The sequence below is a fragment of the Natator depressus genome, chromosome 5, assembly GCF_965152275.1.
Source record: "Natator depressus isolate rNatDep1 chromosome 5, rNatDep2.hap1, whole genome shotgun sequence".
Taxonomy (NCBI): Eukaryota; Metazoa; Chordata; order Testudines; family Cheloniidae; genus Natator; species Natator depressus.
In genome coordinates, this window is record NC_134238.1 from 102,560,578 (window position 1) to 102,586,075 (window position 25,498).

General features: G+C 43.3%; 1 protein-coding gene across 2 annotated transcripts in view; it reads left to right on the top strand.

Annotated features, from left to right (window-relative positions):
* The window catches only part of KDM4C (lysine demethylase 4C), a 453,801-nt gene that overhangs the window by 226,523 nt on the left and 201,780 nt on the right, over positions 1–25,498 (top strand). For both annotated transcript variants that reach the window (XM_074953333.1, XM_074953334.1), the window contains one exon: positions 17,109–17,302. In XM_074953333.1, the coding sequence (XP_074809434.1) occupies positions 17,109–17,302 (194 nt within the window). The remainder of the gene's footprint in view (positions 1–17,108; positions 17,303–25,498) is intronic.

A 25,498-nucleotide genomic window follows, 5' to 3' on the forward strand; every position in this document is an offset into this window, starting at 1 on the left:
TGAGATGCATAATGGTTTGCTGTTAATCTGATGTATTTTATACATTGTAGATAAAGTAAGAGTGGACAAGAAGAGAATGTAAATCATCTTGTGAGTACGTGGTACAAGAGGCTTTTGCAGAGAACTGTACGTGTAGCCCCTACCATCCAAATCTTACTGTTGGTTATTTTTCTTTTTTAAAAATTAAATCTGATTAAGAGAAAAGACTGAGCAACTAATGTCTTCACGTTAAGTATTTTTTTCTTCACTTTAGCTGAAGAAATTGCAGTTGCTTTTCATTTGGCCTGCCATTTCTCTTTAGTAGGAGTTTAAACGAAAGTGAGCCCTCCTTCTTACCATTTGCTGAACCTCTGTCTCTCTGTCTATAATATTTGTTAGCTGGAGACTCATTATTTCCAGCAATAGGTTCAATTTTCCAAGACATTTGGCAGATATTTCTTTAGGGTCTTTAATGGCACTGATTTATTTGTTGACATCCCTCTACTTGCTGGAGGGTTCTCTCACTACACATCGGTGACTCTATTTCTTTTTGTAGAAGTATCCGTTAACAGAAAAATACCTCCCCTTCTTCCAGAGACAGATGGCGATAATCCCACTAGATTTTGGCCGTAGATCATCTGCAATTGATTTTGCTTTGGTTCTGCTACTCTTTCTTCCTTGGTACCGATCAACAACATTATGCTCTTGCCACCAAGTTACTTCCACAGTCTTGGCACCAGTAGCTGCGCCAGTGGTATGTTAGTATAACTTCAACAGTAGCATCCTCGTGCTCAACTAAGATGTTAGCCATAAACAATTGGGATTTGGATAGATTTCATTCTTTTATTATTACTGTTTTAGAGCTCAACCTTTCTCTCAAATATTCTAGAGCACATATCTGAGAGAATTAGCTCCCATGCCTGGAAGGCTGTTTACATTATTAGTACTGTATCTGTGTCAGTATCTGAATCAGTAAAAGGAAAGTTTCCAATCTGCACTATTTCCATATGATTTTTTATGGGAGGGTGAAAAGAGGATTCTACAATTCTACAGGATTCTACAATTTTTTTTCTCTCTCTCTCTCTCACTCTCTCCTCTTCCCCCTCCCCCCCCCACTCTAAAGGAAAAAAAATCTTGCATAGAACCTATGTCACAAATGCTGTTCCATTTAGCAAGGGACTAGTATATTTCTCATCCAGTAACATGTAGACACAACTCCTTCATGCAGTCAGCCTGAGTGACTTGGAAATGATACAAGATGTTCCTCTGCCTCTACTTGGAAATAAGCATTTTTCTCTTTCGTCTTTCATTAAGAATTTTGTCATTTTTGTAAATAATAACAGAGGGGAGAGAGAGAAAGAAAATGCAATATACAATCCTGCTATTGATGATACAGACAGTTCCTGACTAGATAATAGCAGTGGCAGACATACACAATCAGTGAGGCTGTTGTAAAACAAATGGTGTAAGATGCTGAATTATTTTCATGTGGTTTCACTCTAGAATCTTGTAACGGGGTGTGTGTGTGTGTGTGTGTGTGTGTGTGTGTGTGTATTTCCTAAAAGGTTAAGAGGTTTATTTTTTACTTCGTGTCAAAATTCTGAGTTCCATATTATTAACAACAGAAAATCTTGTAGTAAATTATACTTCTCTTCCTGAAGGCATATTTTGTCTACTTAACTTTAATCAAATTATAGGTTGTTTCACATTCTAGTAACATTACTCAGAGAATTTCAAGTAGCAAGGGACTAAGTTAATCAAAAACATACATCAGGCAACATTGTTTATGACATGGCGTTCTTAAATAAATAAGCTTTTCAGTATTGTTTGGGGTTTGAGTTCTAAAAGCCCCATAAACAGAGCACACTTATGGAAAATATTATATTCACATCCATTTTTATATTGGAAAACTGAGACAATCTCCTTTGTTCCAAAGCAAAGCACAGCTATATTTAACTCTTACAGAATCTCCATAGGAATTTTCTGCATTAAACTGTGGGTTGTAGTCAGAATCTATATTAAAATTACACCTTGTTGCTCAGCAGATCTACTCCCACTTTATATTCCAAATTGTATGTGGTGTATTTTACTGACTAAAATAAGTTTTTTTTCATTATTTTTAACTACTGGAGAACTAAAACATGGAAGAAGGAGTGAGCTGGCTTATGTATCATGTATCACATATGTATCATTAACAGAACAGATAATTAAGTTTCTCATGGCAGCATATTTATTACTGGTAGTAAAAGTGTAAGCTACAGAGAAGATAACCTGACTCTGAGATTTCAGGTTGAATTTGATTGTTGGCAGTTAAAAAAATAAAAATAAAAATCAGTTGTGACATAGAAGCAAGTGTGAGCAAAAACTGAGGAAATGTGACCCAGAAATTCCCGAGGGCCCAATCCAACACACGCTAAAGTCAACTGAAAGATTCACATTGATCTCAGTGGGAGTTGACTGATTGTGAAGGACATATACATAAGTGTCTACACTGGCATGTTCAGAGTTGCTTTTCAAAGTGTAACCACACTTTATATTCTGGAAGTTCATTTTATTTGCATTTTGTTGTGTTCTTTCTGAATAGTTTGCTACTATTTTTTTCTGAGTTAAGAGGCAAAGTTTTTTATCTGGTTTCTCTATCCCTTATTTTTTTGACCCAAGGAAATGCAGTACAAATGTGCTAAGAGAACTGGCATATTAGAAAGAGAAAAGGGGCTCCTATAATTTGCTCCTCTGGTCTGAAAATAATTCTACAGCAAATTAGTTTAGAATTTCCACTTTTCGTTGTCTAGTTTTATGAATGAATGAAAAAACCTAAGTGGTATAGATTTATATATTAAACAGTAGGATTCTGATGTGTTATGCACATTTTTGTAGAGCAGGTGACTTTGTTGTATGAGAATTTCAGTTGAATTATTTAATACAAAAGGGTTTTTACTACAGTATGTCATTTTGTTATTTCTCTTATATATCTGAAAAATAAATCTCTGCATAAGTTTACAGACTGAACCTTGCAGAAGAGTATGACTAGAAGTGCTGTACTTGGCTAACAGCAGAGTGTACAGTTCAAATATTATGTTGAATAGATTATTTAGCAGCATAAATTTGCATGATGCATTACAAGGACCAATAAAATACACTGTCCATGCTCGATAGAGTTTATAATCTAATTTAGATAAAGGTAGAACATGAAGGTAAGAGACAAAGGAAAGGGACAGAGAAAGGAGTGCAGAATATTAAAATAAAAATAATCGGAGTCAATATGAGTTGTCATTTTTCTTCTATGCTGGAGTGAGAAGTAGTACGTAGCTTTGCCACCCCATGAGTGGGCAAGGAGAGGATTTTAAGAATCATAACTCCTTTTTTTAGCTCCCCCTTTCTCCAAGGCAGTCTGCTACTCACCCAGACTCGTATCAGATTGCTCACTGCTCCTCACTGGTTCATCTGTGCTGGCTGGCACATTGGGGGTCTCCTCTCCTCTCCTTCTCTACTCTTCTTTGCCCCCTGCTCACCTGTGAGTGTGGGGTTAGGAACAGAGCGGTCCTGTGAAGCCTGCTCCTGTCTGGGACCAGCCATGTGGACAGCCCACGCATAATAGTAAATGTAGGCTCATGATCCCTTCCTGCCTGCACAGGTGCATAGGCCAAGTGATCATCTTGTCCATAGTGAACAAATATCATAAACTCCAAGGTTTTAAAAACAGAGAATGAAGTCAGGCAGAAGAGGAGAAGAGAGCAAAGAAGTGGAAATCGTTACTGGAAAACAAGGTGAAAGATGCATATTTTGAGGAGGGATCTGAAAGAAGAGTGTAAGTGCACTTGGCACTTATAAAGAAGGATACCCATTCCAGGCATAGGACATCCATGAAGAAATATTAGAGAGACAGGAAGAGATGTGAGCCTGAACAGAGGAGACGAAGTCAGGGTTGGAGAGACTGGTGTAAGAGTAACTAGAATAGAGATATAAAAGATCATGGGCATGGGTGAAGTCATTTAGGAGGTAAGTGTGGTAGGCAGTATGGACAGATGCTTAGGGGCCACAAATAGAGAGGTTTAACCAGGTAGGAGAACCAGACAGGGCAGTGTCATGGAAACCCAAAAAGAGGATTTCAAAATGTGGTTGGTTGTTGGCAGAGACGGCAGAGAGATTGAGGAATGTGTCCATGAAGTACAGACCCTTATACTATGAGCTTAGAAAAAAACTTCACTCAGAAGTGGAGGAGCTGTTTTTTTGCAGAGTTGAAAAAAAGTTCCTCTGAGGCCAGACACTGAACATGGAGCATTTCATCCAGAAACACTAAAATTTTAGAAAGCAACTGAAAGGGGGGTCAGAATGGAAGTAGTTGTGCATCTTTTACCGTAGCTATTTCTGAAACTCTGGCTGTTGTAATTTCAATTAATTAAATTCAGTGTTTAATAATAATAATCCTTTTTAATTGCTTAAAACCGCTTGCTAGATGAATGACATTGTTTGTAAAACAGAGTGCAGTAGAGTACTGTCCTATGTTTCAGGTATGTTACTCTGAAGTGACAACTTGAATTTATTGGGCACAAGTTGAGATGTACAAATTGCTTCTCATGGGCTTAAAGTCCCCTTCTCTCACCCTGTTTCCCACAGATTAAATCTGTTCCCATTTTTACCTGTCTCCAATATGGGTCCATACCTGGATGCTGTTCTTCCTAATGCTGACTAGCTTCACTCTTGTAACACCTTACCACATGGGTGATATTATATGTAACTGGGCACAGACAGTAGGATCAAAGAAAAACATATATTTGTTCTGGTTATACATTAGCGTACTGGAGAGAATGCAACCCACTTGCTCATATATTTATGCTGCAAATCAGTATAACATGCTAGTTTTATTCTAATGCACAAGTAAAACATTAAGATAGTTTAAAAAACCCGACAACAAAGAGTGGCATACTGGAAGTTTCTGTTTTTGCTTTGTTTGACTGGAACTGAGTGTCCTCTTCAAGACTCTTGTCAAAGGAACACTTGTTTTACTGAAGCTTGTACAGATGGATAACTGATATCAAAGGTTTCTGCAGCAGAGCCTACAAGTTGCCAGAAGGTCAGTGTAAAAATATATCACTCCCTGATTCTAGCAGCAACGAATGGTTATTGTTACTATGGTTCTCTAAATCCTCTCCTCCTGAGAAACAGTACCTATTAAATGCTTGTTCTGTAGGTAATCTGTTAAATGAAAGAGTTTGTTATATGGCCTGTAAGAAGTACTAGTTTCTCAGAGTACATCTTTCACTCCTCTAAATTCTATCTTATTGTAAGAAAAGTGAGTAACAATAAGTGAAACATTCTATTCTACTGTTCAGTCTCTTCAGATTTAGTAATAAGAATCTGAATTGTTATAGCTATATCACTGCTAACTACCACTCTAACACGATGAAAGCTTTCATTCATTATAAACAATTGGGAAAGCATTTTAAAGACTAATAGCTTAATTAGTCCCCTTTTATAGTATGTATTTAGGATGGGAATTTCTACAGCACATGTAGAATGCTGGAGACCTAATTGTTTTTTCACTCTGTTTGTCTTTTATATGCATTTTTCATCGTAGTTATTGGTCCTTTTACCACAACAGAGAGAGACTCTTGTTGATGTCTCTTGACTATATTCTTACACATGGTTTCACATGGTTGTGCACAAGAAGATTTGACATAGAATTGGAAATTGCATTTTGATGTAGGCACTGCATTTCTCTTAAATGTTTACATAGAAGAATTAGGACCAAAAATCTACTTGAGAAATAAAAGTACCAAAACTTCCATTTTCATTTGATCTATATGAAAATTGATTACAGTAGTTTTCATCAGCTATAACAAGAAAGAAAGAAATTTTATTATAACATCCTATCCGCATTGTGAAACACTGTTATACAACACTGTCTGTGTTATATAGCCACTGTATTTTGCTATGGTCCCCAGCTACTTTCAGTTCATTATGTTAAACCTCATAACACCTTTGTATAGCATATGATGCTTAGATCCAGAGGATATGTCACAAGTAGCGGCATAATTTTACATGATAGCAAATATCATTAGCTACAGCCTGTCTTAATTGTCTCCAGAAGGTTCCTGATTGTTCTGGAACCTTCCCTGTTACCTTACCCAGGGAAAAGGGACCTACTTAGCCTGGGGCTAATATATCTGCCTTCTTTTACTCTCCTATAGCCATCTGGCCCGACCCTGTCACAAGTGATTCTGTCTACTGAAGGGATTTAATAGTCATGATACACTATCAGATAAATCTTTAAGCCAAGTTCCAGTACTTGATTCTCAATTATTGAAAATGGTTCCCAGGAACAATTCTCAGTTACAGGCAGGGGTGTCTGTGGGGTGGGCGAGTTGCAGGCCAAAATCTCTATGTTGTGGCTACCATAAAGCTAAAGGGCACATAAAGAAGTGGCTGAAAAACCACAAGCACCGATCCATTGTCTACAGCCAAGCTCTACGATACAACCGCATTTGCTCCAACTCCTCAGACAGAGACAAACATCTACAAGATCTCTATCAAGCATTCTTACAACTACAGTACCCACCTGCTGAAGTGAAGAAACAGATTGACAGAGCCAGAAGAGTACCCAGAAGTCACCTACTACAGGACAGGCCCAACAAAGAAAATAACAGAACGCCACTAGCCATCGCCTTCAGCCCCCAACTAAAACCTCTCCAACACATCATCAAGAATCTACAACCTATCCTGAAGGACGACCCATCACTCTCACAGATCTTGGGAGACCAGCCAGGCCTTGCTTACAGACAGCCCCCCAGCCTGAAACAAATACTCACCAGCAACCACACACCACACAACAGAACCACTAACCCAGGAACCTATCCATGCAACAAAGCCCGTTGCCAACTGTGTCCACATATCTATTCAGGGGACACGATCAAAGGGCCTAATCACATCAGCAACCCTATCAGAGGCTCATTCACCTGCATATCTACCAATGTGATATATGCCATCATGTGCCAGCAATGCCCCTCTGCCATGTACATTGGTCAAACTGGACAGTCTCTATGTAAAAGAATAAATAGACACAAATCGGACGTCAAGAATTATAACATTCAAAAACCAGCCGGAGAACACTTCAGTCTCTCCGGTCACTCGATTAGAGATCTAAAAGTTGCAATTCTTCAACAAAAAAACTTAAAAACAGACTCCAACGAGAGACTGCTGAATTGGAATTAATTTGCAAACTGGATACAGTTAACGTCGGCGTGAATAGATACTGGGAGTGGATGGGTCATTACACAAAGTAAAACTATTTCCCCATGTTTATTCCCCCCCCCACACACACACTGTTCCTCACACGTTCTTGTCAACTGCTGGAAATGGCCCACCTTGATTATCACTACAAAAGGTTCCCCTCCCCCCCCGCTCTACTGATGATAATAGCTCATCTTAAGTGATCATTCTCGTTACAGTGTGTATGGTAACACCCATTGTTTCATGTTCTTTATGTATATAAATCTCCCCACTGTATTTTCCACTGAATGTATTTGATGAAGTGAGCTGTAGCTCACGAAAGCTTATGCTCAAATAAATTTGTTAGTCTCTAAGGTGCCACAAGTACTCCTTTTCTATTTCAGGAAGGTAACTTTAAGCATTGAGTAATTAAACTGAAGGCAGTGCCCCTGCCTCCCATTGAGGGGTGCGTGGATATTTGGTTTGACTAAATATAAAGATGCCCAAATTCCTCAAGGTACAGGGGAGAGCTGCTGCTGACTCCTCCTCCTACATCTGTGTATGGAGGAATGTGCATGCGAGAAAGGAAGGGGGCTGGCCTTCATTTGGCTGGTCAGAGGAGACTGGGGTTGGGACAGAGGAGCCAGTTGACTGTTACGTCTCATCTCCCTCAGGTTTAAAACCTGCCCTGTCTTTTAGGAGACATCTTGCCCAGATATTGGGCCCATACGTTTCCCTTGGGCAACAGCCTAAATGCTAATAGCTGGCCAACCATGCTGGGGTGGGATTGTGGGATTCCTGGATCCTAGTGCCCTGATTTTAAGGGGTAGGCTAATGAATTCCCCTGTGGTGAAATTCAGGCCTTGACCCCTGCAGGACTCAAATGGGTACACAGGTAGGGCAGTGGTAGTAGCCCGCAAGTGTTGATCTATCCAGCAAGCAGAATGTTACAAATCAAACATCTTTTAATACTCAGAGAGACTGTTGGGATGGGCTTAAGGCCATTTGGGACATTTAAAGGTACATTTAAAGACCCAGGAGGGCTCGCAGATGCTGGTGGTGGGAGTATAGAGGATATTCTTTCAGATATTTTACTGAGACACATGCTACAAGTGTTGCAGTGCCAAGGTTAACAACACTCACTCTGCCCCCTCCATGGTCTGTTCATGGGCATCCTTGTGGCCTCCAGCCATCGCCTCTCTATTGGCAGGGACCCACTTCCCTCTCCCTCCAAACCAGGAATTTAGAATTGCTGTCCCTCTGCAATTCACTGTGACTTTCCCAGCAGGTCTGACCTCAGTCCAGACACAGGGGGTTCTCCCTCTCTCAGAAGGGACAATGACAGTGTTTACCAGTAGCCAGCCAGCTTTCACCAAGCACATAAGATTTATTTTAGAATAAAAAGCAATACAGAGAAAACATGAGAAAACAGTAAAAGAATCTATGTCCATGGTAAGCTTACCAAGTGTCACCCATCTTCCACAGAGAGACTTTGGTAGATTTCCCGTCTGTCAAACCCTTCCAGTAAGGGTTTGCTCTCTTTGTTACAACCTCATGTCAGTTTTGGGGTAAAAATGAGGGGTCTCCCAGCTAGTTCAGGCTGAATTTTTTTACACCAAAAGCCCTCTTTTTGTCTTCCATATGTCTTGAACCTGATCTGAATCAGAGTATTCAATTCACCCCAGGGGATAGTGTATCTCTGGAGTTGCTTACCTGTCCCAGGGTCTGCAGTAATTAACCTCCACTGACTTTAGTTATTATGGAAGTTCAGAAACCCTCTTCCTTGGAGCTGGAATACAGTCCCTAGACCACAAAGTTATATATTCCCTGAGCCCATTACATCTGGCATATCTCAACGTAATAGTTTTCTGAATTTTCCACGTTTCCAATGTCTCATGTCTGACAAAAAATTTGAACCAAGTTCAGGTGCAAGGCAAGTGGCCAGACTTGATGGTCAGGGAGGCTAACTCACTGTCTCTTCTTACCATGGAAACCAGTGGCCTCATTGCTTCCTTACTCCTGAGTATTGCTGTATGATGCCTCAGACAAGAGTAGGGAAATGGTGGCATAGCTAAGAGTTGCTGCAGCTAAGACCATAAGCAAAAGTGGGGAAACTTAAGCTGATAAGTTCTGAAAACATGATTCCTTTCAGTGATTGGGGAAGGCCAAGATGGAGTAAGGAAGCAATGAGGCCACTCCCTCTAATAGAGGACCCCCTTTTCAGACGGTGGCCATAAAGGTTGTGGACTTCACTAATGGGCTGCAATACATAGCCTACAGAGAAAAGAATCTGCCTGGGCCAGGAACAGTTCCCTGGAGAAGGCACACCAAAGCTGGGGGTGTCAAGTGACTGTCTTCAGGGATGAGATCAGGAGTGAGAAAGGTGATTCTGAAGTGAAAGCCGTGCACTGGTCCATCTTGGTAACTGCCAGTTCTTTAAGTGACTCAGACTATGAGATGGGCAGAATTTGAGAGCAGGTGGTGGTAGTCATTAAGGAGCCCATTCAAATGCAGCTAGACCCTTGCAGCCACAGTTCATGATCAGTTTTGGTTTACTGAAAAGCAGTGATCACGCTGAACATTCATATGTGTGTTGGGGATGTAGAGGAATTTAATCAACTCTACTTGAGGGCAGGGGCAAGTCCTCTTAGCATTGACCAATTTACTACAACCCATAATGTCATGGGTGCATGGGGGGGGGGGTCCAATATTGGTGACTGTCACTATTTGGGGTGAGGAATTTGGAAATAAACAGGTTTGTTTTTGGTGTGACAACCAGGTATGGGTTCACATCCTTAACCAATAGTCAGTATGGGGAATGTGGCTGGTATGAGCAGTTATATTACACTGCTTTTTTTGTTTATCAAACTTTTCTTTGCATAATGTAGATAATGGCCTCATTGATGCTCTGGCTCAATTTCAGGACAGCAGATTCCGGGAGCTAACACTGTCTGACAGCCAAGCCCTGCAGGTGATGGTTTGTGGAGCCATGATTCAGAATGGATGAAAACCCCAGAGTCCCAAGGGCAATCATGGTTTATAAAGCTGCAATTGTTAGGTTTATATAATTTAGAGTTAAGTTAGGTCTCTTTTGTTGTTTGTGCCATCACTGAGCCTCAGTTGGTGAGATACGGAGTGTCTGTGATGCATCGTGGACTAGCTTCCTCTGCAATACTGGGTTTCCTGGTTGGCCTGGTTTGTTGCATAGTGGCAGGATTTACTGGCTTATGTAGAGGGCTCTTACTACAGAAGCTTTTGGAGGTATGGTCATGAAATGAGGGTTGCAAAGAAGATAACCAGTATACCGTCCCTCTGTGAAATTTGCTGGGTTATCGAAGGCTTTACCTAGGGAGTGCAGTTGTGGGACGGAGGCATTTCTATTTAAAGATGCATTTGTCAAGTCCTTGTTGATGCTTTCAGGCTTAGTGAAATAGTGTACAGGTGGCAGGGGCCAGCTCCTGGCATGTATTAGAGTGGCGGATGTACAGTTTTAACAAGGAGCAATCGACTTGAAATTAAGGTATTCAGAAACTGATCAGACTAGAAAAGAGGCCATGGTAGAGCTAAGGAAATGCTCAGCTGAATGGGTATGTCTGGTAAAAGCCGCAAACAGTTTTTGTTGGAACCACATGTATGTGGAAGCCAGGCCCACCTAGTTGTACACAGGGATGGTAACTACTTGACCAGCTACCAGTTTGCTGTGGTAATGAGGAATGCATTAGCTTACTTGGGTCTCAATCTGGCAGATTTTTCCACACATTCTTTCAGGTTTGAGGCAGCAACACCAACAGCATTGGAGGGTTTTTTTTTTTTTTTTTACTTCTCAAGGATCCAGGCACTCTGACAGGACCTATGTTTACCCTGCTGATGGGTTACTGGAGCAGGCAAAAGAGTGAGAACTAACCCTATCTGTGATTGCAGGGGACATCAGAAAATGGTTGCTGTCTGGATCTGTGGCTCTTGTACAGCATTGGGCCTACAAGCAGGCAGCCAGGTCAGCAGGGAGATCACAACTGAGCTTCAGGGTTGAGGTTCTTTACCTTCAGTGATATGGCAGAGGTGACATGTTGTGGAAATAGCTCATGTCTCTTCTGTGCTCACTGAAAGGCAAACTACAGCCACCTTGTGCACTTCTCAGATACAGGGACTGACATTGCCTATGGGATCTTAGGGATTGCATTTGGCAGGAAATAAATACTAGGCACTTTGGAGGGTGTCTGTGTGTGTATGTGCGCACAATTAAGCTAATTGCTGGTTCTCCCAGTGGCTGGTATCCAGTGTAGATAAAAGCTAAAAAGGGCCATCTCCCAGGTGGAAATGAGATCCAGATTTTACTGATGGACTTTGTGCCTGTAAGGAGAAGGGGAGACCTGAAGTCTTTTCAGAATGAGGTCCCTCTTGGTACCCTCTACCCTCCTGGTGGTGGGTAGGGCAAGAGAATTCAGACTGAGTCTAGTCTTAGGAGCAGGCTGAAGAAGGTATACCTTGAGTTAATGGTGATATATTGGGAGCTGAGTAACCCCATAGTGGACCCAGTTAAATGCTAGGTATGTAAGAGGAGGTGTATAGTGCCTGCCCCATTATTAAATTAATAAAGTTTTGGTCTGCCATTTAAATCCACTGCTGTATCTGTCTTTCAGATGTGCATGTCCAGATCAATGGGACTATTCACATTCTTAAAATAATGCACATCCTTAAGTGATTTGCTGACATTGGGTATAAGGCCTCGATTAAGGAAGGCATGTAAACACATGTCTAACTGTAAGCACATGAATAATCCCATTGTCTTAAATGGAGCTATACATATGCTTACAGTTTGGCACATGCTTAATTACCTTTTTGAATCAGAGCCTAAAAGGAGAGGAACGTATGGCTTAGACAGGCAAAACCAGTCAAAATATTTAGTCTTTGCCAATATTCATTTTGTTTAAGTTATTCAGAAATGGCATTCTTTGCAATTTAAAAAAAAAAGATTTCTCAAGTAGGCAGTTTTCTCTATTACAAATACATTTCACAGTCTGTTATACCAATTTAATAAAGTGGATGAAACCATTTTCTTTCAACTCACTGCTATCAAACACTAATAAATGTTTCCTTCAAGCTGTTTTCTTTATACTAGTAGAACTAATAATAAACCCAATAATAATAATACCAAAGGATCATGAAGGAGGTCTATTCCTATAATCATTTTGATCACCATGATGATCTTTGCTTGTAATCCCATATAAGAAGCCAATTATACTATATATGGATAAGGAATTCCTTTCACTACTCCTGCTACAACATTTACCACCTCCAACATGAACTATTCTTTTAATTTTATTGGGCGTAAATTGCCATTGATGTAACAGCTTATCCTCAGAGTTGGGTGTGTTGCACAGGCAGCAGTAAATAAAATTCTCTCCCGTTTCTATCAATATGTTTCAATCCTGACCAGGAGTCCCTATGCTTATTCAGTTCGTGATTCTCTGCCGAAGTACCTAACAAGGATGCCAATTTGGGGGATGGGGAAGGGTGGTAGTTTTTTGTAGTATGGACACTTGTCTGCTAGGGCATGGGCTGAACACAGCTCATTTCACTTAGGCCAAAGAATACCCATCAGATGGTAACATCAGACGACTTTCTATTTTTTGTCAGTTTATAAAAAAAAGTAATTTTTAATTTTTATTCCACATGAAAATATTTTTTACCTTTAAAAATATGATGAATTTTTTCTAAGTTTCTTGTGAACAGTGAACATGACACCCTGAGTATTTTGTTGGGGAGTTGCATGTCCTATGGTGTCTTCCCAATGGAGCTCTTCAAGAGAATGACATTCAAGTTAGCTTCAGAAAGAGATGTTCTCACTCACTCTTCTGTCTTGGAAGCAGGAAGCCATGTAACTGTCAACTATAAGTAAGTCAGATGGGAAATGAGGACAGAACACTTTAAAAACCCCAAACCTTCCAGATTATTTATCAAAGCAATGTATTTCTTTCTTGGCACATTTTGGGGAAAATAAATAGAAATGTTTTGCAGCGTATATCTGCTTTCAGTGTCTAATATGATGCTTTCAAATGTTTCTAGCCTCCAGTGTCTAGAACCGTAAGTCTTCAGGATTTCCCAGCAAATGATGAAGGCTTTAATTAGCATATTGATAATCCTGCAAATATTATTAAAATTCTGCTGTTTTCTCATTTTAGATAGTGATAAACTTTTTTACTTTTACACAAATGTAATGTGCTTCAGTAGTAGTATAAAACAGCATCAAATATTCAAAGATTATTAAAAGGGAGATTTTTGTACCTCATTTAGGCATAATTTATTATAAAACTTTTCTTTTAGAACATTATCATCCTATCATTGGATATTTTTTCTTGTTGGATTTTTTCTTTCAATAAATCAATGCTGATTTAAATATTGGCCCTTTTCCAAATTGCTTGAAGACTTGATGCCTAACAGCAAAGACAGTAATCTTTTAAAACTGTTCCTTAAGCAACCATTTGTCATCTCTGCGTAGCAGTGTAGCTTGCATTCAAAGGGATTTTGTGTGTAAACTAGGGGATTAATTCAGTGTCACTTGTCCTTATGTAATGCATTTAGCTCTTAATGATGAAGGCTATTCCAGTGGACAGTCTTCTGCACCTATCCAATATCCAGAGGGACTATCAGTGCTTTTTTGTAACTACTCAGTGTTATTGATCCGTGACTCTCTGAATGAGGTAAGCTGGCCACAGTAGAATAAGAGCTTAGTACAAAAATAATACAGTGCTCTCCCTGGAAAAAGAAAAATCACATCAGATAATTTTATTTCTAGGCATCAAACATCATGAAGTGCTGTCACTCTAGCACTTTTGATGTGATTGTGACCTCGGGACCTCCTCCTTTAATACTCTGTATGATTTTCTCCTCTGTATATTAGCTCCACTAAATGGGGAGAATTATGAATAACATCACGGGGTAGGTATTTGGGTGTTGTACAGCAGCACCTTCTATACAGAAGTAGGGAATTCAGTTAAACTGCAGACTTTAAAAATAGCTATTAAAGAAATTGTACTTTTAAATGTGTAAGGATTGTTCATTTTTGGGAGGTTTCAGAAAATAATTTAACTAAAACTGAGAACGACTGATTGAAAAATATATATGCTTAAAAGAAGTTTCCCTAAAATAATGCATTTAATATAACCTGTCCTTCCCTATCTATATATATGAAACTGGTAATCATGCCCCTCCAGCCAAAGTATCAGACAGAAGCAGCTGCAATGACTGCATCCCAGTGTATGAGGGAAATGAGATACTGTGTTGCCTAGTAGATTGTGCACTGCACTGGGACTCAGGAGTCTTGGCTTCTAATCCCAGCTCTGCCTCTGGCCTTCTGTGTTACCTTGTGCAAGACACTTTACCTCTCAATTTCTCCATCTCTTTTGTAAAGGGCTTTGAGATCTGCTGCTGAAAAGCACTATATAAGATCTTAGTATTCATATATATCAATGTTATGTGTAGAATAATGCTGCGGTACTAGCAATGAAAACTAGTATCATGAAAGTGTGGGGTATGACATGTCTTCTCTTCTACTCTTTTGAGAGCAGTGCTGAATTCTTGCATTGTGAGCTGCCATGATTCTAGTCACACTCTTTCTTCTGATTCAAACTGTGTTAAAAATTTCATTGGAAAATGTAGCGGAGCAAAATGTAAATTCAGAAATCTTTCCTGGAGTTGTTTACTTGAGACAAAAACTAGTATGACATTTATCACGCTAGCAGTCATCAAAAGAGCCAAGGAATTGCATTAAAAGATAACATCCCTGAGTCATAACAACTTCAAGTGTTGAAATATCACATAATTTCCACACTCTAGATCTGGGATTTGGTCAGTAAGAGAATTTTCCTTTGGGTTAGGCTTTGGTTGACGTACCTCAAACAAAAAGTATTGGCAAAAACATTTTCTTCATGGGAGGTTAATTTCTACAAAACCAGTTTTTAAGTTGCTTTTTCATGTTTGCAGCAATTTGCCACGACTGTATACATGTCTGATTTCAATGCAGTTCTGGCTGCTGCCTGAAGTAGTTTCCTGTTCAGCTTTTTTATGTTACGCTGGATGTGTGTTTTTAAAGTATTGAAAGGAAAGCAGGGCGTTTTATGACATTTCTAATCCCCTTTTCCAGTATAGATTTTATTATTTTCAAGGAAAAGAAGGATGGGGTAGAAGTGGCTGGTGGATGGAGGAGAGAGAAAATATACCTGCAGTACACAAAGGCTGTGTGCCTATTTAGCAGTCAGTTACAAGCAAATTTAATTCCATCTGTGGTTAGACATCCTGTTCAGTTAAAAAGGCATGATAAAACAAATCATAGAGGACTAGAAGGTCAGGCCATACAGTGTTAATTTGTTTTCATTCTTTCATTCACCTGAAAGGTTGCATTAGCTATATGGCTTAGTTTCACTTATCCATTGAGACATTTTATTAGATACAACATTAAGACATTTCATGGTTTTTCAATTTTGGAGAATCAATTTTTTAGCTAAAAAAACGTGTTCTTAGCATGAATGGTTTATGTGCTGCAGGGTTGTTGATTCACATATGGTCTCCTAATATAAAGATTTTTTTGAGTTTCAGGTACAGTAAATTTGATTTGAAGATAATATTTTAGTATCTGTTATTTTAAGTGAGAGAATCTTACTTGCAAATTCATTACTATTTATTTCAGTGTTTTTAAAATATAAGTTCAGTTCAGATCTCTGTGGGCACATAGAGACTTTATCAAGAATAGCAATACATTAAACAATTTGGACCAATGACCAAACTAAAGTCATTGGTTTGGTAGAATTATGAAGTAAAATGCCTTGGCCTTTGTTACTCAGGAGGTCAGACTAGATGACGATAACACTCCCTTCTGGCCTTAAAATTTAAGGGTATGTCTACACAGCAAAAGCTGTACATGGGCTAGTCTAGCTGAACTAATTTGAATTTGGATAGTGCAGGTAACAGTAGCAGTGAAGACAGCACAGCATGAGCTTTAGTGTGGGCTTAGTGAGCTGAGAACATAGCGTCCATCCTGGGCTTTTACTACCTGGGCTGAAGCCCATGCTCTGCTGTCTTCACTCCTATTGTTGCCCATGCTAGCTGGATTCAAACTAGCTCAGGTAGGCTAGCCTGTGCATAACTTCTGTTGTGTAGACATACTCTAAGAATCTAAAAACTGCTCTCCACTCTTTTCAGAACAAGCATCCTCACATGTCTCACTCAATCCTTTCCAATTGTGTAAAAGCTTGGGAGAATAGGTAGATTTTGGAGCAAGAAAAAAGTGATATGGTCTTTTTCTGCCTTCCCTAAGGGTCTGACATTCGTGTTGAAAAGGAGTGGTGATAGAACAGAATGCTGTAATCCCCTCCCCCCACTAAAAACCCTTGGGGCAGATGAGCAACCACTCAAAACTACTCATTGAGTTCCGTCGGAGAGAGAGAAAATAATGCAAAAAAGGAAAGGAGTACTTGTGGCGCCTTAGAGACTAACAAATTTATTTGAGCATAAGCTTTCATGGGCTACAGCTCACTTCATCGGATGCTACTCTGAAACCAGAGAAAATAATGGAGCCATTCAAGGGTAATCCAGTCTATCTGTTGGGTTCAACAGTACCCTCGTGCTTAATAATAACAAATGCAGATAATGGACCTAAAAGAAACAGCATAGATGCTTGCTTTTTGTCTGTTAGTAGTAGGAGTTCATCAACCAATGAAATTTCCATACTATATGTATGCTAAATGGACTGTCCTCACAGAACTGTGATGAATCCAGGTATGGCTGTAGTTGCCCAGGTAATATTTTCTGTATGACCATTCCTCCCAAAAAAAGAGTTTCATATTCAAGGCTTTTTCTACTACAAACTACGGCAAATCATTTAGTTTGTCACATGCAGTATATATTTCTGATTTCTCCCCCAGTGCACCTGCAGGAACGACATGGTAACAATATCCATGGATATCTTTGTAAGGAAGTTTCAACCAGACAGATATCAACTGTGGAAACAAGGAAAGGATTTATATACCATTGATCACCTGAAACCCACGCCTGAAACAACACCTGAGGTAAAGGCCTGGTTGCAGAGAAGAAGGAAAACAAAGAAACCTCCCAAATGGTAATTGGAGTTGTTCACCTTCCATTTAATTAAAGTTAAATATGTTGTATGTTTCCATTTTTTTCAATGCCCTTTTCTCTGACATTCCATTAGAGTTGTTGATTTATTCTAGTCACAGCTAATTTAGCTCTTCTTATAATTTAACCATGAGCTTGAGGCCACGAAAGTCATAATTCATAGTGATTGTTTAAATGAAAAATACATTCATTTTGCAACATGAAAGGAAAATGCATAGCTGAAGTTTATGCACATGGAGAGGTGGCCATTGCTTCTAATGCAATATTTAAATCTATTCCTTTGGTGACGGTGTGTTCACTGGCACTTACACTGTGTGTAACAACATTTCCAGCTAGGAGATCAGGAAAACATCTGTAGGGAGTGGGCTAAATGCTATTCATTAGTTAGAAAAGAGGGGTATAAAACAGGTGCAGAACTGTAGCAGCTGTGCACAACCTCTAGCAATAGACTTAATGTTCACTAGCTTGTAGCCTAGGAGCTCTATAGAGAGATAGCTATTTGGCAGACTCTCACAATACCACTGCCAATACCTGCTATATCTGCTATGGATTGTATAGGTGAGCGGCAGCCTGTAAGTTCCCCTCCCCAACAGTCCACGCAGCTGGACTCTCGTAATGATAGTTGCGGGTTCTGGCAAGCCGGGGTAATAAATTAGTGTTAGGATATAGATATTTAGGCCTGTTTTTAAAGTATAGGCCTTTGCAAACAGGTCTAAATATCTATATCCTAACATGGATTAACAGGTTGGAATTTGGCATGATGAAAACCTTAACCCAATTGTCAATGCAGACTTTACTGACATACCTGAAAAGTTAACTTTTTGAGTTATCATTGACGCTATCAAAGTTTTGACTTTTGATATTTTTACAGCTGGATCCAGTGTCATCATGCAGATAGTGTATTTTGGAGGAAAGTTTTCTTTACATGCAGCATTTCTCTTCTCAAAAAGAAAGGGAGTACTTGTGGCACCTTAGAGACTAACCAATTTATTTGAGCATGAGCTTTCGTGAGCTACAGCTCACTTCATCGGATGCATTTCATTCATTTCTCTTCTGTTTGCACTTAACAGAATTCCAACTGATTTTCCTATTCATTATTGCTTTGAGTTTTAACTGCTAAAATTATGAGATGAGCTTTGCTTGTGTCTTGTCACAGCAGGGCACAATTGGATCAAGTTAAGGATAATACTTAGTCCTTTAATAGCACTTTTAATCTTCAAATCATTTTTGCAAACATTAAATAATTAAGGACGATGCCCCATTGTGACTACATATTGGCAAGTGAACACTAAACTGTGAATTTCCTTCTTTACTTTTTAAATGAATTTACTTCTCTTAAAAGGTGATGTGATAGCACAGGAGACCAACATTCTCTGCTTATCCACTGGATGAGTAAAACACTGGCAACGGCATTGTGTGGTGGGGGCACCCCAGTTTGTTGTGTAGCCCCCACCCAAGGCTTAAATGTTCAAACTAATACCACCTTACTCAGTCCAGGGTCCAAACGGCCACCAGTGTCTTAGTCCCCAGGTTCCTTTCTGGCCCTTGTAGTGGTTGCTGGTGGTTGGGCACAGTGCAAGCTTGGAGTGATGAATCCCAGTCTCTGCTGCCTTGCCTGGTGTCCATGTCCGCAGTCACCATGCTAGTCAAGGCTTCTTTGCTGGGTCTAGGCTGCTCCTTCAGCCTGGCTGTAACCTGGTCCCTGGGCCTCTTCTCTACCCCCAGATTCTGGAGTGGCATTCCTCTTCTCCAGTGACAGGTGGGATGGCAGGAGGAAGCCAGTTATGAGATTTCTTTCCAGTCCTCTATCCAGTCAGGGTTCTGAGGCCAGTACCCCTCTCTCTGCTTTCCCCTTAATGAATCAGGGTTCATGGGGGTAGGGGCTTCAGTTCTCGTGGAGGGTGGAGTTACTCTCCACATGAGTTTCCCCATATTGTTCCACAAATGTGCCTCACCCCTGAAGTAAAGGTTCACATCTAGGGGTGAGATGTTCATTTTCCATGTTGACTCAACCGTTAGTCTATTTCCTGAGACTCCCAATAAATATGCCACTTAATGTCTACGAAGTGAAGAGTTGCCCCTGACCTTCCTTGGTCCCTACTCAAAGGGCTGAGGGATGCATACATACTCCAAGCAGACTTTTCATGTGTGTATCTGTGTGTGAGAGAAGACGTAGTGGAACATTTTCAAACCTTTATTGTAGTTTGATTTATGGGATATTCAGGAGTGTGTGAATGTGTTGTTAGCTTATCCAAGCTGGTTTTCCAACCTATAGTCTTCTATGAAAGTCGTTTTAAAAATCAACCATACAAAATCCCAGCAATTCAAAGTTAAGTTTGATATTCTTCCCTTAACAAAAAGTAAATTAGGCCCTGATTCCTCAAATTACTACATGCTTTAGTGCATCCTTATTCATCAAAGCACCTAACCACATGTTTAATCTGTTTGCTGAATTGGATCCTTAGTTTGGGGACTTTGGTCTAATTCTTCTTCTTCGAGTGCTTGCTTATGTCCATTCAACTTAGGTGTGTGTGCTCACCACATGCACTAATGCCAGAAATTTTTCCCTCAGCAGTATCCGTAGGAGACCAGCTCCGGTGCCCCCTGGAGTGGTGCGCACATGCCACGGTATATAGGGCGCTGCCGGTTCCCCCCACCCTCAGTTCCTTCTTGCTGCCAGTGATGGCTGGAACTGTTGCTGCTTCAGTTAGTGCTGTTGCTGCTCATTTGTACAAACTAGTTATCTCCTGTATTAGGTTGTATATAGTTTTCTATTAGTGTTTATAAATCCCTTAGCTATAGTTAGAGACTTTGTAGGTCCCAAACGGGACTTTGCCTTGGGACGGGGCATGTCCCTAGGCTTTAAGCCCTGTGATTGCTGCAAGAGGCCCATGCCCGTTAGTGATCCACACAGCAGCTGTCTGTGTTGCTTGGGTGAAGGCTACATTAGTGAGAAGTGCAAAATTTGCAAGTCCTTCAAGTCAAGGACTAAGAAGGAGCGTGATATTCGTTTAAGAGCGCTGCTTATGGAGTCGGCCCTCACCCTGGCACCGGAGCAACGCTCCAACTCGGCACTGAGCACCATGACCTTGGTATGCAGTACCCCACTGGGCCATCCCCTGGCCAGCACCTGTCCCCATCCGTAGCTCCAGCCAAGAAGGTGGGGTGAGGCCGGTCTCCAACCTCCCACAAGGGAAAGGATAAGACTGGATGTGAGCAAGGTCCCAGGCCGGGCAACTCTTCACCCACATCAGGATCTCAGGCCCAAGCTCCAGTGGAGCGATGTAGCCCAGCCCACTCCCCACCAGCTACCCTGGATAGCAGCAGAGGCCTCCATCAGTTCCGGGTGCCATCCACGCCAGAGGCCCTGCAGGCAGCGCAGGAGATCATGTCTCTCTGGTGCTGCCCACACCGGCTCCTGTGGTTCCCTGGTCATGGGGTAAACCCACATTTGGACTGCTTCGGTCCCCACCTCAGCAGCACCATTCCCCATTGTGGGGGACATCCTGCCAGCACTCACCTTCCCTTAGCCGCCACGCATCTGACCACGAAAGGCAGATGCAGCGCAGCCCCATTCAGTCCCCGGACCTTGGACATGGGCAGAGAGACTCAAGGCGCAGCTTGCTGGCCACCGGGTGCAGACCTTTGGAGGAACATACCCCCCGGGAGGAGTACCTTTCCCAGCACCCAATATCTCCGAGACCACAGTACCGCCCCAGGGACCTGTTGAGTGACTGATCTTACCATTCCTCAGACCGTCGCCGATCCCTTAGGAGGGCATCGCTGTGTGCGAGTGCTTCCCAGTGCGGGCTCGTTCCGACTTCAGATCCCGCTCATCATCCCGGTACCGCTCGTCAAGTGCAAGACATAGATTGCTGGCTCCAAGCCATCGCTGGCTCCAAACCATCTGTCAAGCGTCACCGGTCCCTAAGATCCAGCTCCAGATCAGACTCCAGGTGGAGTGACCGGCACCAGTTGGGACAGAGCCATCCCAGTTCCTCTCCATCCTGGTCACCTGGGAGTGACCACTCAGAATCCATCCCTGGTTCAGGGCGAGGTTCCCTGACAGTAGGACAAGCTCCAGTACTGGCTACATTGTTGGCCCCAAAACCGGCCCCGTGGTCTCAAGCACAGTGGCCAGCGCCGTGGTACCCATGGAACCCGTGGGGGGGGCCCAGCTCTCCCAGGCTGCCCGCTTGGTGTCCAGAGCCTTGGAGAGACCAGCTACCTCTCTCTCCCGCCCTCCTCTAGTGCACGAAGCCTTGGGCGCAAGCACCCTGCAGGTCCAAGAGGGAGCAGAAGAACAAGCCATTGGGCCACCAATGGTTGTGGAGGACCCTACCGCACCGGCATCTTCCTTATTGTCGCCAGACGAGGCTATAATGGGGCCTCCTCTCCTGGTTCCTCCGGATGACACTAAAGTGCACCAGGAACTATGTAAGAGGGTCACTGCCAACCTGGTTCTTCAGGTGAAGCAGCTAGAGGAGCCCTCAGACTCTCTCTTCGATGTCCTCTGCTCCATGGCACCGGTCAGGGTGGCTCTGCCCCTTCATGATAGGGTCTCTAAGATCACTAATGCCCTCTGGCAAACTCCCTCCTCCCTGCCACCCATCTCCAAGAGAGCTGAGTGCAAGTACTTTGTGCCATCCAAAGGCCACGAGTACCTGTACACCCACCATGCTCCCAACTCCCTAGTGGTGGAAGTGGTTAACCATAGGGAGCAACAAGGTCAACCCAGGGCTACCCCTAAGAACAAAGAGACTAGATTTGTTTGGGTGTAAGGTTTATTCGTCCTCTAGTCTCCAGTTAAGGGTGGCCAATCATCAAGCCCTCCTGGGACGCTATGATTTTAACATGTGGCAAGCCATGGCCAAGTTCAAAGGCTCTCTTCCTGAGTCTTCTAGGAAGGAGTTCTGGGCTACTGTGGAGGAGGGCATGACTGCGGCCAGGGTGACATTCCAGGCGGAGGTGGATGTGACAGACACAGCTGCCCAAACCATGGCCTCAGCCGTTGCCATGCACCGGGCATCCTGGCTGCTCCTCTCTGGCTTGTCCACGGAGGCTCAGCAGTCGATGCAAGACCTTCCCTTTGATGGGGAAGCCCTGTCTGCGGAACAGACGGACAATAAGCTCCATGGCCTCAAGGACTCCCACACAACCCTTAAAATGCTGGGCCTGTATGTTCCTGGCCATGCCCACAAGCAGTTTAAGCCGCAGCAGGCTCAGGGCCAGGGGAGACGCCCTCGCCAGGAGCCTTCCCATAAGAAATCCAGAGCCTACAAGAGGCGTCCTAGCCAGTAGCCTTCACAGGCCTCTCAGTCGAGCTCAACCCGCAATAAGAAGGTGAGCAAGTACTCATTTTGAGGGTATGCTTGAGGGCGACCTATCAGACTGTTTCCAGGATCCTCCCTCCCCTATTTTTGCCAACTGCCTTTCCTCCTTTCCTCCCTGTGTGGGCATCTATAACATGGGACCAATGGATCCTCAGTACAGTGGTGCGGGGTTATACCCTTCAGTTACTTTCTACCCCTCCTTCCCACTCCCTCTCCCCTTCCCTCTTCAGGGACCCTTCTCATGAGAGTCTCCTCGTGCAGGAGGTAGAGGGGTTACTGCAGTTAGGTGCAGTTGAGGTCGTTCCTCCAGAGTACAGGAACAAGGGGTTCTATTCCCGCTATTTTTTAATCCCAAAGGCCAAGGATGGTCTGCAACCTGTCCTGGACCGACGAGACTTGAACCACTTCCTAGCGAAGTTGAAGTTCCGCATGGTCTCCTCGGCCTCCATTGTCCCCTCCCTGGATCTGGGAGAGTGGTATGCTGCCCTCGATCTGAAAGATGCGTACTTTCACATTGCCATCTTCGAGGGACACAGACGCTTCCTCCGGTTTATTGTAGGTCCCAACCACTATCAGTTTCTGGTCCTCCCATTTGGCCTAGCGACAGCACCATGGGTATTTACCAAATGCGTGTCGGTGGTGGTTGCTTACCTCAGACGTAAGGGTTTCCAGATTTACCCATACCTCGACGACTGGCTAGTCAAGGGCAGCTCCAGGTCCCAGGTCCAAAGGCATGTCACGGTGCTGTTAGCCACCTGTCATCGCCTCAGTTGGTAAATGACAAAAAATCCACGTTAGTTCCACTACAGAGGATAGAGTTCATCGGAGCGGTGCTCGACTTGACCTGCACCAGGGCGTTCCTGCCACTGGAGAGATTCAGGGCACTGACGGATCTCATCGCGGAGGTCTCCGCATTTTCCCCTGACCACAGCCAGGGTTTCCCTGCACCTACTAGGTCACATGGCAGCGTGTACATATCTGGTGTGCCCCGCCAGGCTCCAGATGCAACCCCTGCAGCAACGGCTGGCGACGGTCTACTCCCAGTCCAGGAACCACCTGGAGAAGGTCGTTACCATTCCTGCAACAATACTTACCTCGCTGCGATGGTGGACTGACCCCGAGAAAGTCCTGGAAGGAGTTCCCTTCGTCAGCCCTCCTCACTCAGTCGAGTTGGTTTTGGATGCCTTGGACCTCGGATGGGAGGTGCACCTTGGTACCCTCCAGACCCCAGGTACATTTCCCCAGAGGAAACAATGCTACACATAAATGTCAAAGAGCTCAGGGCGGTGCGCAGTCTTACTACCTCACCTGTTGGGCAAAGTGGTCAGACTCCTGACAGACAACACAACCTCGATGTTCTACATCAACAGACAAGCGGGAGTGCGATCCTTGGCCCTCTGCCAAGAGGCACTCAGTCTTTGGGACTTCTGCATTGACCACAGAATCCACCTAGAATTCACCTTCGCCAAGAACATGCTAGCAGATCACCTAAGCAGAGACTTCTCCTCTCACCACAAGTGGGTGCTATTCAGCATGATCTTCCAGAGGTGGGGAACTCCCCAAGTGGATTTGTTTGTATCAGGCAGAACAGGAGGTGCCACAGGTTTTGCTCCAGATGGGGTCTGGGCAAGGGCTTCCTCTCCATCGTCTTCCTCCTACCATGGGCAGGAAGCCTGATGTATGCATTCCCTCCAATTCCTCTCATCAGCAAAGTCCTAGCGAAAATCAAGAGGGACAAGGCATAGGTTATCATGATCACCCCGGCGTGGCCTCACCAACACTGGTTTGGGATGCTATCGAGCCTCTCAACGATTCCTACGTGGCCCCTGCCAAACCGACTGGACCTGCTGTCACAAGATCACGGTCGACTCTTGCACCACAACCTCTTGTCCCTCCACCTCACGGTGTGGATGTTGTGTGGCTGAACCCTGAGGAACAGGCCTGTTCGGAAGGGGTCCAGAAGGTCCTCCTTGAGTGTAGAAAGCCCTCAACTAGACAGACTTACCTGGCAAAGTGGTTGAGGTTCTCCTGCTGGGTGGCCGAACGGGGCATCTCCCCTTCGCATTCTTCAGTGCAGTTGATCTTAGACTACCTGCTTCATTTGAGGAACCAGGGCCTGGCACACTCCTTTATTAGGGTGCAGCTGGTGGCCATTTCTGCCTTTCATCCGCCCATCCAGGGGCAGACGGTGTTCTCCCATGACATGACGGTCAGGTTCCTCAGAGGTCTCAAGAGACTTTTTCCTCAAGTTTGGCCCCAGTCCCTCAGTGGGATCTCAACTTGGTTCTGCCCAGGATCACGGGCCCATCCTTTGAGCCTGTGACCTCGTGCTCCCTGTCTCACTTATAGTGGAAGGTAGGCTTTCTTGGTGGCGGTGATGTCAACAAGGTGAGTGTCTGAGCTGCGAGCCCTGACCTCAGAACCGCCATACATGGCCTTCTGTAAGGACAAGGTCCAGCTCCAGCCCCACCTGGCCTTCCTTCCCAAGGTGGTGTCTATTTTCCACACGAGCCAGGACATCTTTCTTCCGGTCTTCTGCCCTAAGCCCCATGAGACTAGTGAAGAGAGGTGCCTTCATGCTTTGGACGTAAGAAGGGCCCTGGCTTTCTACCTAGATCGAACAAAGCCTTTCTGTAAGTCGACTCAGCTTTTCATCTTTACAGCTGATAGGATGAAGGGCCTCCTGGTGTCCACACAGAGGATTTCTAACTGGATCACCTCTGGGATTTTGACCTGCTATGAGTTGGCGGGAGTCCCTCTGCCGCCAATCGTCAGAGCCCTTTCGACCAGAGCACAGGCAACTTCTGTGGCCTTCCTGGCACACCACCTGATCCAGGACATCTGTG